Source organism: Perca fluviatilis, chromosome 7, assembly GCF_010015445.1.
Source record: "Perca fluviatilis chromosome 7, GENO_Pfluv_1.0, whole genome shotgun sequence".
Taxonomy (NCBI): domain Eukaryota; kingdom Metazoa; phylum Chordata; class Actinopteri; order Perciformes; family Percidae; genus Perca; species Perca fluviatilis.
This window is the reverse complement of record NC_053118.1, coordinates 36,351,984-36,366,983: the sequence shown is the minus strand read 5'-3', so window position 1 is coordinate 36,366,983 and position 15,000 is coordinate 36,351,984. Positions and strand designations below refer to the sequence as shown.

Genomic DNA, 15,000 nt, shown 5'->3' with positions numbered 1-15,000 from the left:
GCATGATAACTGCTAATTGGTACCTTTGAAGTTTACTCATGCTTAGTCTAGTATTCAAATGTCCAGATACAAGTAATGTATTTGGTGGTAAACCAGAATCATACTCTTCGTACCATGACTGTTTGGGTCCTTGTTGCTAACTTTTTCTGTAAGACTTGATGGAAACATGCTGAGAGTGTGACCTTTGGGGAAAATCATGTGAGATCATAAACTGTGGACCTTGTCTTTTGGACATAATTAAAACTTTAATATAAGAGCAAAATCTTACCACTGGCAGATATGTTACATGGTTCACATGCTGATTTGGTCAAAAAGGACCCTGATATCCATTATTAAGGTTTGTCATGAACAAGGAACTCTGACCCAAACTCAGAGGATTTCATTGGACCCTTTAAACCTCCCTGTTTTTTCCCCAAATTGAGCCGCTTTACTACCTTTTAAAACCTATCAAATGCCCTTTAAAATGCCTCAAGGACCCCTGAAAGCACTCAAAGACTCAGCTACTCCTTCAGGAACAACTGATATACCTGATGATTCCCAGGAAACCCTATAAGAACACCTGGAATGCCACTAAGGAAATAAAACTCATTGGAGACAACCTAGAAAACCCCCAATAACCCCTGAAACCCCTACATAGTAACTTTAGGACCTAGTCTGGTTGACACCAGACCCCTTCTCAGTTGTAACTGAGAGTTGGTCTGGGGAAGGTTCATTCACAGCCCATTTCCAAAGGGGTGTCACCAATGGACACCGCTCAAATGCCTCTGGGCGCGATTGGATAGTCCTTTAACCAATCAGACCAAAAAGAAAAATTGGAAATGGGCTTGAAATGGGAATGATTTTGTGGGATCCTTTAAAGCCCCCTGTGTTTTTCTTTTGAGCCACCTTGAAACCTCCGCTAAATCACCTTTAAAACCATCAAGTGCCCCTAAAATTACTCAAGACCCCTTTAAAACCACTGAAGGGCCCGTGCAACTCCTTCAGGATCCCCTGATGAACCTCAAGATAAAGGCTATGCACACCCATACAGATGTTTTCAGGTTATGTGGCTGGGTTGACCTGTTCAGGTTGGAGTTGTGCAGAGCTCTGTTTGGATTTACATCAGGTCACCATGTAACTGTGTGCAACCGTTCAAAGAAATACAATTTTTCAGGACCTTTGGGATCAATAATTTAACCTTGATCTAATCTAAAATGGGCCATTTTCCATAAAAATTATTTTACTTTCGTTATTTTGAGTACACTTTGCTGGTAAACTTCTGTACTTTTACTCAAATAGAATTTTAAATGCAGGACTTAATTGCGTTATTGCTACCATTACTCAAGTAAAGGATCTGAGTACTTCCATCACCCCTGATGTAAAAGCAGTGATGCTGAGGCCATTCAGAGGTCTTTCTCCAGTACGAGCTCCTCCCAGTAGTCTTTAAAGAACAAAACGTTGCTGTTGTTTTGGCAGATCTGGCGTAGCCCCGGCCAAACCACCGGGTCAACGTAGGTGTAGAAGATCAGGTATCCATGGAGACTCGGCAGCAAAGCTTCGAGCTGAGCCAGAAACACCGCGCACACTGAAGCCAAACTGCGGCCGAAGATATTGATGTTGAAGTGCAGGGCGTCATGGCGGTAGGGGACAGCATAGGGCGGGGTGCACAGGCTCACGACTGTGGGCTCAAACGCACGGTCTGCAATCCACATCAGCCCCCTGCGGCGCAGCACCTCCAGGTTGGCCTCCAAGGGCTTTAGAGGCTCCCAATCGTTGATGATGGTTTTACCGGGCAGCAGGTTGGAAACCACGTAGTCAGTCAGGATGAGGGTCTCCGCCTGCTGCTGGGTAAGGGTCACTGCTGGGTCGTGTTGGGACGGCGAGATTCTGGAGCGAAGCTCAGCGACAAAGAGGCTAAGGTCGGCTGCCTCGCAGCACAGAGACAAAATGGCCTGCAGTCCCACAAGAAGCACAAATACAAATACAACCTTTTAAAAGTCGAAACATCGCTCTATGAGTGAAAAACAAATAACAAATAGCAGTATATTACATTTCATATCACAGGTACACACACACACACACACACACACACACACACACATGCACCACATGATTGATGGGTGTAGCGGTATGCGCAACACACAACACATAACCCCCATTCACACACACACACACACACACACACACACACACACACACACACACACACACACACACACACACACACACACACACACACACACACACACACATTGTCAGCCCCATTGGAGAGACAAGTGAGACTAAAAGTAGTGAGGAGTAATTAACTAAAAGTGTGCGTGCATTGTTGAGAGATATTTAAGTGATTTTTTTTAGATTAGCTTTAAAGCTACTAAACAAACCACAGCTTGGTTAAAGGCTTTGAAAGAGAAAGCTGCCTGCCCAAAGGCTGAAGAGTGAAAGGGTACAGTGCAGCTGTGTATGGAAGCTATTCTAGTGGACCTTACAGAGCCAGCGGCACAGGAAGAGACAAACTTCCACAAACAGGTAGGATCCAAGCCATTTTAAATTTTGTAAACTGGACACAGATTTGAAAACACTCTAAAATGTTCAAAAGTGAGTAGATTGTGTTCATATAGTATCCCACAATGGTGATACCTTAATGGCTTTTTGTCGAATACTTTCAGAGCCTGTTTGTACAAGGATTCTAAGGGTCTAATTGTTGTTGGACTGGCCTGCCCCCAACAGAGTGAGGCATCTCACTTCTGTCCCATCTTTGTTGGGAGTCGCACATGCGCAGTACCTAGGTAAGGACTACTAGCCAGTCAGAAGCAGAGTATGAGGGCGTGCCCTGACAGTACCTAGGTAAGGACTACTAGCCAGTCAGAAGCAGAGTATGAGGGCGTGCCCTGACAGTACCTAGGTAAGGACTACTAGCCAGTCAGAAGCAGAGTATGAAGGGCGCCTGACAGTCCTAGGTAAGGACTACTAGCCAGTCAGAAGCAGAGTATGAGGACGGTGCCCTGACAGTACCTAGGTAAGGACTACTAGCCAGTCAGAAGCAGAGTATGAGGGCGTGCCCTGACAGTACATAGGTAAGGACTACTAGCCAGTCAGAAGCAGAGTATGAGGGGGGTCCCCTGACAGTACCTAGGTAAGGACTACTAGCCAGTCAGAAGCAGAGTATGAGGACGTGCCCTGACAGTACCTAGGTAAGGACTACTAGCCACTCAGAAGCAGAGAATGAGGACGTGCCCTGACAGTACCTAGGTAAGGACTACTAGCCAGTCAGAAGCAGAGTATGAGGGCGCCCTGACAGTACATAGGTAAGGACTACTAGCCAGTCAGAAGCAGAGTATGAGGGCGTGCCCTGACAGTACCTAGGTAAGGACTACTAGCCAGTCAGAAGCAGAGTATGAGGGCGCTGCCCTGACAGTACCTAGGTAAGGACTACTAGCCAGTCAGAAGCAGAGTATGAGGCGGCCCTGACAGTACCTAGGTAAGGACTACTAGCCAGTCAGAGCAGAGTATGCGGTGCGCCTGACAGTACCTAGGTAAGGACTACTAGCCAGTCAGAAGCAGAGTATGAGGGCGTGCCATGCTAGCAGCTAGGTGAGCATTATAACGTGTGTTACAAAGTGACCACGTCTGTCTCTGAAGTAAAGGCTGGACTACAGTAGAGCTGTTTGGGGCAGTTGGTGAACAGTGTTTTCTGTTGGAGATGGTGAGTCCCTTTGGGGGGGGGGACTTTGGACTTTTTCACTTTCTAAACCTATAACATGCACAACAAAAGATATATAACACAATAAAGGAAAGGGGAAAAAGTCCATGTTATTGTTTCATCAGAATCCAATTGAAATACAATTTAAAAGAAATGTATATCTGCATTCATGTCAAAACCTCGAGACTTTCAAACATCAACATGTCATTTATTAATATGCATTTGTGTCAAAATGACATATAAACACTTGCCTGGAAACGCTTCCAACACGCTAGCACGCAGGCAGTGTGCAAGCTCTAACCTGTTAACATGGGGAGCCGAAATAAAAAACGGACACGCCACGCAGCTTACATGCTCACGCCACGCAGCCAGTGTGCAGGAGCCCTTATAATTCACCTTACTTACTGCTCTGCTCTATTAATAATCACGCTACGTCCACTAGAGGTGGCCGCCACTGTAAACGTAAATATGAGTCGTAATTGCTGCTTAAACAAACGACTTCTGGGAGTGTTTTTCGTGGGTTAGGGTTAGGACGGACTCTAAAGTTAGAAGAGGTATTTAAATCAAATCAATCAGATCTGATAGATCACACAGGGAATTAAGTCTTTGCCAACGTTCTCCAATTGGTTTCCCAAAATGTTTTTGTGTGAACAGGTTTTTGTCCCCTACGATGTGACTCACCTCCTTGGCTACGAGTCGGTACTTGTCCAAAGTCTGTGGTGAAGGCTTGGCTCCTCGGCTCAGCCTGACAGCAGAGACTTGTGGGTAATGGCAGCGGATGTAGTCAGTCACGTGCTTCTGGAGGGCGCCGGCGATGCCACGGCCTCTCAAATCAGGTGCCACCCTGAGTCCCTGAAATACAACCGTCTGACCGCCATCAACCAGCAGCGCAGACTCCAGCGCCACCTACAGGTGCACACGCAGGGGAGCCGAGTGTAGGGGTGTAGCGATACATCGATCTGGATCTATATATATATCTATATATATCTATATATAGGACTATCTATATCTATATATATAGATATATATATATCGATTCAATGATCCAAGATCCAATGTTATCGATGCAAAGTGAAAATATCGATACATATCGTCTGTCCCACTTCATATGTATTATTTTTTATTAGAAATAACTAATTTAAATGCCTGGAAGAGCTCAGTTATAAAACTGAAAAATCATTTTAGTTGCTTTTTCAGTTAATATAAATGTGTTAACATAACCTTACATAACTATGTTAAATGGGCATATGATATCGTCTTGTATCGATTGCAGACCCCTGAATATCAAAATCGTGTTGTTACAGACTTTAAGATATCAGCGAATATTGTATAGTTGTCCACGGTGTTTAGTGTTTTAAGCCCCCAACGTCGTCTTCCAGGAAGCGCTGCCTGGAAGGCACTATGATTAGGCAATGGTTAAGGTTTGGGTCAAGGTTAGGTGCCCTGAAGTCTCGCAGCACTGCCTTGAAGTTGACGTTGGGGGGGCTTAAAACACCATTGAGCGTCCAAAGAATCAATATAACAACCTGTGATTTACACCCCTAGCTTAGGACAATGCATCTTTCTTTTTTTTTGTTTTCGTAGTGACTCTCTTATTCTTCTTCCTTACGACTCTGTTCTTTATCCGGGCGATGGAGACCAGACGTCCAGGCTCCTGCAGCCAGCGGTGGAAAGCAGCAGCCATGTAGTCCAGTCCATCGAAGGCATCACTGCTGCAGATGTTCAGGACCTGCAACGTGAACACAAACGCTGGCAGCTGTCAACACAGAAGCTTTTCTCTCTTTTATTAAATGTGACGTGTGACTGAGGTACAATAGCGTCCTGCTCGAGGCCCTGCTGCGCCCTGGATTGGGGTGGCACCTGGATCGTGGTTGTGTTAGGCCTGTTGCTCTTTATTGGTACTTTTTTCACATGTATAGTTAGTTAGTTAGGCCTATGTTTTATTTCTGTGTCATGCCAAAAATTTGGGCCCATCCGACATGGGATTACAAGACACCACAAATGTACTTATTTAACAAACATCTTCCTGTCGCATATACAAATCATTCGGAGAAATACATGAATACAAATATATACATATACACATACACACATGTATATACACGTATATTTAGTTGAGTACCGTTAACTGTTCAGTTTTTGATTAGTTACATTAAGTTTGATCATCCATTTACATTTATTCTTTCCTGTAGTAAATCAAGACAGCCTAATTTCATGTTTCTTTTACAGTTTTACAATAGAAAAGAGAATGTTGGGGACCTGCTGGAAGTCCTGCTCCTGGGCCAAGCTGTACGCCACGTCACCAGCTTCCCCTGCTGCAGACATCCAGACACTTAGCTTTCAACTTAAAACCTTTCTCAGTCTGAGCATGCTGCTGCTGCTGCTTCAGATCCTCACGGTTTGCTGTGAACCATGTGCCCACTGGTCCTTTTCCTTCTTGCTTCCTGTTCAGGAGGCTGCCCTGCATGCAGATAAGCTGGCTTTATGGCTAAAGTTTCTAATAACTGTAACTATTATAACTGTATCTCCCAAACAAGGGCTTGATAAACAAATCTGGAGCACTGCTAATGACAGCGAACACATTATCTGAAACCAAACCCCTCTGCTGGTTTTCTATTTGTTACAAATATCTGTGTCCAATCAGAATCAGGCTCAGGCTGGTGGGAGGATTCAACTGCACCCTGAAAGACCTCTTAAAGGTGAAGATTTAAAAAAAAAGAAAAAAAAGAAGGGAAGTGAGGAAGTGAACAACTTAGAAGCAGATGTGCTGAACTAAGTCAGTCTAAATGGGGACATCTGCTGGCTTCATCTCGGTATTGCACTTCATATGGAAGGATTAAAAACCTGAATCAAAATATGAGTGAACTTTTGCAGGGAACATTCAAACTCTTTCAGCTTTGTTCAGCCTGGACCCTATTTTCCCATGTATTTGGTATAATGTTAACAACAATCTTTGAAGTTGGTCCAGTATTGAGTGAGAACGCTGTAACCGCGTACCAGGCTGTAATGTAACCCTACAGGGCCAATGTTCACCATCAGTTTGCATCCACTAAAAGTGAGATTCCCACGGTGGCCGACAGGGGAATACGCAACTTAATGAAAAACACGCAAATAGACTAAACACAAGAAAATTAATAAAACATCTTCATTAATTTGACAACACATGTGCAGCATTTAGCAAACACAACACAACCATATGAACAAATGCGCTGCCCGAATGTTGTGTGTATTTGGTTGTGTTGTGTTTATTTGCTAAATGCTGTGCATGTGTTGTCAAATTAATGAAGATGTTTTCTTAATTTTCTTGTGTTTAGTCTATTTGCGTGTTTTTCATTAAGTTGCAGTGCGTTTGCCCCCCGTTGGCCACCGTAGATTTCCTTTCTCAAACACTTTGTAAGGAAGACCATCACAACTTTTCACTGTCAGGGCTTATGGGGAAAACAGCAGGCAAGGTATATGTCACACTATTATTATGTTTTTGATAGAAATCGATTTAGTAAGCGTTCATTTTGTCCCTCCTTTCTATAGGTTTATTTATTCATTTTATGTATTTATTTTCTGCATTGCAGTCCAGCACACACACACACAAACACAACCACACACACACACACACACACACACACACACACACACACACACACACACACACACACACACACACACACACACACACTCACTCCAGTCCAGTTGGTGGCGGTAATGTACCTTTTAGTTGGTTAGCCAACCGCCAACAAACCACACTGAAGCTATAATAGAGAGGAGGAAGACGCCGACTTGTTGTGTTGTGCAGGCTGGACTATAGGCTGGAGGCTGGACCCCGGACCCGGACGCGGAGCTGCCAGCTGGACTCTTTATTATTCCCCGTAAGAACCGAGAGAAAGCAGCGGGTTGAAGCGGTTCGTGTTGCCCGCCCTGCGGCCGCGGAGGGGCCGCTGTGTGATGAACCAGCCGACGGACTGAAGTCTTCGGAAAGAAACCCAAGCAGCTGTCAGCGCACAGTAAGTAGCTGTACATGACACTACTGCTGTAGATCCGGCTGGTCCAGGATCAGGCCTGCAGCACTGACACACAACCAACTCTCAACACTCGCATCTTTTATTTTTATTTATCTGTATTTCTATATATTTCTTATCTTTTATATTATTCTTGTTGTACGTGTCCTTATGAGACTGTGGGTCGGAGAGAAGCGTATTTTACGTGTGGCACATATTGCAGAATTGATATAAAAGTTGACCTGACTAAACTGTTGGTAGCTAATAGTACATATACCACCAGTGGTGGAATGTAACTAAGTACATTTAGTCTAAGTACTGTAGGATACTCAAGTACAAATGTTGAGGCACTTAGTACTTTACTTGAGTCTTTTCTTTTCATGCTACTTTCTACTTTTACTCCGCTACATTTCAGAGAGAAGTATTGTAAATGTACTTAGTTACATTACATACCACCAGTGGTGAAATGTAAGTGAATGTGTTTTGTGTGCAGACAAGACTCAAGGAAAGTACAAGTACCTCAACTTTTGGACTTAAGTGTACTTGAGTAAATGTACTTCGTTACATTCCTCCACTAGACTACCATTCTATCTGTGATGAGGTAACACAGGCCGACGTGTGATCATGCCGCTCTGATCTGTTCTCACCTTAACGATTGGCCTCGGGAGCTTTCGGAGAGAGCTCGGGTCACCGAAGTAGGTGAACAACCAAACTTCCATGTTGTTGTTGAAAACTGGAAACACGTTTAACCGCTTATCACGTTTCTATTATATCCGTTAGACAGGTGTGTGTGTGTGTGTGTGTGTGTGTGTGTGTGTGTGTGTGTGTGTGTGTGTGTGTGTGTGTGTGTGTGTGTGTGTGTGTGTGTGTGTGTGTGTGTGTGTGTGTGTGTGTGTGTGTGTGTGTGTGACTCTTTGTGTGTGTGTGTGTGTGACTCTTTGTGTGTGTGTGTGACTCTTGTGTGTGTGTGTGTGACTCTTTGTGTGTGTGTGTGTGTGTGTGTGTGTGTGTCTCTCTCTCTGTGTGTGTCTCTGTGTGTGTGTGTGTCTCTCTGTGTGTGTGTGACTCTGTGTGTGTGTGTGTGACTCTTTGTGTGTGTGTGTGTGTGTGTGTTTTCTTTGTGTGTGTGTGTCTGTGTGTGTGTGTGTGACTCTTTGTGTGTGTGTGTCTGTGTGTGTGAGAGTAACTCTGTCTGTGTGTGTGTGTCTCTCTCTGTGTGTGTGTGACTCTGTGTGTGTGTGTGACTCTTTGTGTGTGTGTGTGTGTGTGTGTCTCTTTGTGTGTGTGTGTGTGTGTGTGTGTGTGCGTCTCTCTGTGTGTGTGTCTCTGTGTGTGTGTGTGTGTGACTCTTTGTGTGTGTGTGTGTGTGTGTGTGTGTGTGTGTGTCTCTCTGTGTGTGTGTGTGTGTGTGTGTGTGTGTCTGTGTGTGTGTGTGTGTGTGTGTGTGTGTGTGTGTGTGTGTGTGTGTGTGTGTGTGTGTGTGTGTGTGTGTGTGTGTGTGTGTTTATGGGTGTGTACATACCAGGATATCCTCCTCCTAGTGTTTCAGGATCTATTCTGCTGTGTGCTTTGTGTCCCCTCTGTCTGACTTTAAGGGCTCGGCTGTTACTGGAGGTGTGTGTCTGCATTATTAGACAAACACTAAGGACTCTTGTTGAAAAAGCCCCTGACATTAAAATCGTAATTAATGAACTATAATTTACTTTTTAGATGTCTATATAAAGCTTCTTTCAATACACAAAAAGCTGAACTTTGGCCTACTTTAGCATATCAACATTAGCTCACTAACAACCTGGGAACCACAATCCCAAACTGGCAGTTAGATTTTCTGTGTACTGAATTGTTTACCTAAAGTAAACTTCTTTGACTTTCATGCACATCATGTCTTTTTTTTAAATGTTAGTATTTCTAAAATCATACTATAAAAATCCCAATATATCGCTTTACACACAGTATCGCAGTATATTGCAGTATATTGTATCGTGACCCATGTATCGTATCGCCAGATTCTTGCCAACACACAGCCCCAGTGTGCTAGCTCCATTAAAACTGACTTGAGAGTAACCTGCTGGGTTCCATGGTTACTGGTGTGGTGCAGCGTCTCACAGCTGGTTGTGTGATGTGTGTTTTCAGGCCATGGATGCAGAGAACGGCGAGCTGTTCGCCGCCGGCGTGGCGGCAGACGGCTGGCAGCTCGACGCTCCCTTCTCCTGCTCCGACCTCGTGTTCAGCGGCTCGGCGAAACCCCTGCAGGACTGGGTGGTGGACCCCGACTGTGTGAGTAACCCTAGCCTGTGCCTCATTAAGGCCGGATGTCCGTTACCTTCCTCTATCACGATATTTGTCATGGCGCCAAGTCTCGATCTTTTAATATGTAGATTGCACATGAAATTAAATGTGCATGAAAAATACAACAAATGTATAATATTTACATTTGTAAATTTTAGGTTCACGATGAATTTTGGTGCACCTAGTTTTTGTCGCTTTTACCTCCATTTTTGCCACTATTTTCGGACATTTTGGGGGCTTTTTTTTCAACGTTTTGGAGTCTGTTTTGGGGATTTCTTTCAAAAAAAGATAGCGCTATTTATGACTATTTTATCACTTTTTTTGTCATGTGACGCTATTTCTGACATTTCTAGTGCTTTTTTTTTCAACGTTTTTCAGATGTTTTGTGATATATTTTTTCTTTTTTTTCTTTTTTTTTTTTGCACCTTTTTGTCATTTCTACATTTCGTCACTTTTGACGATATTTCCGGCAATTTCTGTTGCTTTTTTTAACATTTTAGGTACTTATTTTTTTTTTTCGACATTCGACATGTGAGGACGTCATCTTGGGCTTTTTGGGGAACACTGATCCACATTTTAGAGACCAAACAAGTGATCTATTAAAGGTGCTCTAAGTGATATCACGCGTTTTTTAGGCTACAAGATTTTTCGTCACATACAGCAAATGTCTCCTCACTACCTACAAGCTGTCTGTCCCCTGAACACACTGTAAAAAAAACACAGTCTATGCAGACAGCCCAGGCTCCACAAATGCCAACAAAAACAAACTGCGCCAACCTGCACCACCAAACATAACAAACAGCGTTCCAGCCGATAACCAACAAGAAGGAGCTGGTTGAGTCATCACTGCAGCAGCGTTAGCATGTAGGCTACTTCCACAATGCGCGTTCAAGACTCAACCAGCTCCTTCTTGTTGGTTATTAATGCGTCACATCACTTCGAGCACTTTTAATCCAGAAAATAATCCACATATTAATCAGCAATGGAAGTTATTTTTAGTTACAGCTCCCTTTTCGATCAATCAGGAAAAAAAAAAACATTTAGAAAAGTTAGACCACTTGTTATAGATTACATAGTTGGTAGCTGGTTATATAGTTCGATGGAAGTTTGTTAGAAGGTTAAAGCGTAACTCTCGCCAAAATGCAACCTAGGGGTCTTTTTGTGAATGTACCCGAGTCAAACTTTAGTTTAAAAGCATATTTAGGACGGAAGCGCCACTTTTAAGATTTACCGTATTCTCGTTTTTCGGTCAAATGGCCTTTTGAATGGGAGTAGTAGGGGCACTTTTATGCTAGCCTCAAAATAGCTATTTATAAAACGCTAAGAAGGCTCGACACAACATGAGACTGTATGATAAGTATGACCAGGGGCTCTACACCTTAACTACACCGGTGCACACGGGATATACTAAATCTGGGGCTACTTTTTACGTTACGTCTGGGGCTACGTTTAGATACCGACTCGTTTTGACTGCCGAGGTGGTAGCGGCCGGAAACAACAAGAGCTACAGTGAGTTGTTCAAAACCTTTCTTTTAGTAAACTCTGGGTACACAACCAATGTTGTCAACGCTTGAGTTCGTGTGTAGAGCCCCTGGTGATACTTGGAGCAAAGTCTCATGTTGTGTCGAGATCTTCTTATTGTTTTAAAAATAGCTTTTTTAAGGCTAGCATAAAAGTGCCCCCTAGCACTCCCATTCAAAAGGCCATTTGACCCAAAAACGAGAATACAGTAAATCTTAAAAGTGGCGTTTCCGTCCTAAATATGCTTTTAAAACGAAAGTTTGACTCGGGTACATTCACAAAAAGACCCCTAGGTTGCATTTTTTTTGGCGAGAGTTGCGCTTTTAAAGTCGACCCTGTGGCTCCGTCAGCAGACGCTGAACGACAGCGAATCGGAGGACGTCCTTCACGGCGTGGACCCAAACGAGGTGTTCCCCAGCGGGCTGCCTGCAGACTGCTCGTCCGAGAGCGACAGCGGCATCTCGGAGGACCCCGTCGCCGAGAGTCCCTTCACCGCGGCGACCGCGACCACCCCGCAGCCGGCCACCGTGTACCAGGTGGTTTATGACATCAGCGGCCTCGGCGCCGTGAAGACGGAACCGGGACTGGAGAACGTCATCTCCATAGAGCTCGGTGAGTCCGCTTCTCGGTTTAACTCTCCTGGGTGTCCAAGGGTCACATTTGACCCATTTTCTAAAAGTTTCTATATCAGAAATTTGGGTTTCTATCAACCAAAATGTCCCAAAAATAATAACGTGGATGGTTCCCTACGACGCTCTTTACGAGACAAATAAATGATAAGTTCACTAATTTAATTGAATTTGGGTGTTTTTATTCAATTTTTTATAGCATTTGAAAAATAATTGGTAAAAGAAAGTTGAAAAAAAGTGACAAAATGACGGAAAAATCTTTAAAAAACGTCAAAAGTGCAGGTAAAAAGTTAAAAAAAACATCGGGAAAAGCGCCAGGAAAAAGTTTTTTTTTTTTTATTTGGACCGAGAAAAACTAAAAGTTGTGGCCGGGAGGACAACACGAGGGTTGAAGGTGTAATATGTAACTTTTGCACATTAAAATCAGGGCTGCGCAATATATAATTTTTTTTAATCGTCCTCGCGATATCAACTGCCGCTATATACACATCGCGAAAGTCTGAAAATATCTGCATAAAAACTGCACTTTAAAATGTAACTGACGCATATTTTTTTTTTTTATTTGTTCAATTAAAGAGAGATTTCTTTTGTTTTAAATTCAACAAGCGGTTTGTTGTATTTTAGCAGAATACTGAATATTAAAAAAATGTTTTTTGAACATAGAAGCATGTAAACCTATTCTAGGAGACCCCAAGAGTACACATAATAAAAAGTATAATAGTGGAATAATAAGGGGCTCTTTAATAATTTATTGCAGGTAATATCGTTGTATATTTTCCTCATATCTTGCAACCCTAATTAAAATGTCTAAATACGTCTCCAGTAGTGCTGTCAGTTAAACTCGTTATTAACAGCATTAAAGCAAACCCATTTTAACAGCGTAAATTTTTTTAATCGCGAGATTAACGTTCTTTTTGGCTAGTAACTAGTAACGTTAGAAAAACTACAACACCACACCGGATCTAGCTAGACCGGAAACACAACAACAGGCTTGTTTGGGCTCGAGACGCCGAAATGGACGCCAATTAGGGCTGAGCGATTATAGAGAAAATCAAATATCAGCATATTTTTGACCAAATACCTCGATATTGATACCGTAACGATATTATGGTGTTGACTATTGGTGCTTTCACAAAATATTTACACAATGAGAGTTTTGATAAATAATCATCAGTAATGTGGATATAATGACTAAGTGGGTAAAGGCAAATAATAGAACAGTTACAGCAGTCTGGTAAGGTCAGAAAATGACGTCACTTTACTGTAATGCAGCCTTTAAAACCAGGAAAAGACACTTATGCCATAATACGATATCCAAAATCTAAGACGATATCTAGTCTCATATCACGATATCGATATAATATCCATATATTGCCCAGCTCTAATGCCACTAAGTTTCTGAATGGAAAGTTTACTTTTAAAAAGTTGCCAAATGGTTCCATTGATGAGACCAAAGTGATGTGTGTGTGTGTGTGTTTGGTCTTTGTGAACTGAGCTATCATCGCAGCACGTCCAGTCTGGAATACCACCTGATGGCCGAGCTCGCAGCTGATGATGGCCGAGCTCACAGCTGATGATGGCCGAGCTCACAGCTGATGGCCGAGCTCACAGCTGATGGCCGAGCTCACAGCTGATGGTCGAGCACACAGCTGATGGTCGAGCACACAGCTGATGGTCGAGCTCACAGCTGATGGTCGAGCTCACAGCTGATGGTCGAGCACACAGCTGATGGTCGAGCACACAGCTGATGGTCGAGCTCACAGCTGATGGTCGAGCTCACAGCTGATGGTCGAGCACACAGCTGATGGTCGAGCACACAGCTGATGGTCGAGCTCACAGCTGATGGTCGAGCTCACAGCTGATGGTCGAGCTCACAGCTGATGGTCGAGCACACAGCTGATGGTCGAGCTCACAGCTGATGGTCGAAGCAACAGCTGATGGTCGAGCTCACAGCTGATGGTCGAGCTCACAGCTGATGGTCGAGCACACAGCTGATGGTCGAGCACACAGCTGATGGCCGAGCTCACAGCTGATGGTCGAGCACACAGCTGATGATGGCCGAGCTCACAGCTGATGATGGCCGAGCTCACAGCTGATGATGGCCGAGCTCACAGCTGATGATGGCCGAGCTCACAGCTGATGATGGCCGAGCTCACAGCTGATGATGGCCGAGCTCACAGCTGATGATGGCCGAGCTCACAGCTGATGGTCGAGCACACAGCTGATGGCCGAGCTCACAGCTGATGGTCGAGCACACAGCTGATGCCAATTCTCCGCCCCATCGTCAAAGCCAGGCGACAAAAGCGAGCCGATCCACTTTTCCATGTTGATAAGAGCATTAAAATGAGAGAAAATAATGGGACAAAAAGAAATCAAGGGACATTTAGAATAGATAAAAATGTGCGATTAATTGCGAGTTGACTATGACATTAATACAATTAATCGTGATTTAAATATTTTAATCATTTGACAGCACTAGTCTCCACATATGTTCTATACCAGTAGTTCTCTAACTCTTTTCAAAAATGTTTTCATTTTGATTTGTGTTTTGAAGCCATGTAGCCCCTGAACAGCCACGTAACTGAAAAACATTAAATGCTGATGGGAAAAAAAGGCAACAAAAACATTTGTAATTTTTTTTTTTTAAAGTCAGTAGAAAGAAGGAAGTAAGGCAAGAATAGGTGGAAAATAGTATCAAAAACTTAGAAAACAGCAACAAAAACATTGTAAAAAGCGACAGATTTGTAAAAAAAAAAAAAAAACGCAGTAGAAAGAAGGAAAACAGACTTAGAAAAAAAGTGACAAAAACCTTGAAAAAGACGGAATATTTTTTTGGAAAAAGCGACAAAAACTTCGACAAACTAGGAGACCGTAGAAGGAAGGAAGGAAT

The 15,000-nt window shown here is 43.4% G+C and overlaps 2 protein-coding genes across 2 annotated transcripts in view; one reads left to right on the top strand and one right to left on the bottom strand.

Moving 5' to 3' along the window:
- The window catches only part of nat16l (N-acetyltransferase 16, like), a 6,326-nt gene extending 42 nt beyond the window's left edge, over window positions 1-6,284 (bottom strand). Inside the window, exons 1-4 of the mRNA XM_039807339.1 lie at window positions 5,939-6,284; window positions 5,289-5,408; window positions 4,361-4,585; window positions 1-1,931 (exon numbers count right to left, since the gene is read on the bottom strand). The exon at window positions 1-1,931 is cut by the window's left edge and continues 42 nt beyond it. Of these exons, the coding sequence (XP_039663273.1) occupies window positions 1,383-1,931; window positions 4,361-4,585; window positions 5,289-5,408; window positions 5,939-6,004 (960 nt within the window). The 5' untranslated portion in view covers window positions 6,005-6,284 and the 3' untranslated portion in view covers window positions 1-1,382. The remainder of the gene's footprint in view (window positions 1,932-4,360; window positions 4,586-5,288; window positions 5,409-5,938) is intronic.
- Window positions 6,285-7,408: 1,124 nt separating this feature from the next.
- The window catches only part of creb3l4 (cAMP responsive element binding protein 3-like 4), a 20,495-nt gene continuing 12,903 nt past the window's right edge, over window positions 7,409-15,000 (top strand). The window contains exons 1-3 of the mRNA XM_039807345.1: window positions 7,409-7,677; window positions 9,805-9,948; window positions 11,835-12,093. Of these exons, the coding sequence (XP_039663279.1) occupies window positions 9,808-9,948; window positions 11,835-12,093 (400 nt within the window). The 5' untranslated portion in view covers window positions 7,409-7,677; window positions 9,805-9,807. The remainder of the gene's footprint in view (window positions 7,678-9,804; window positions 9,949-11,834; window positions 12,094-15,000) is intronic.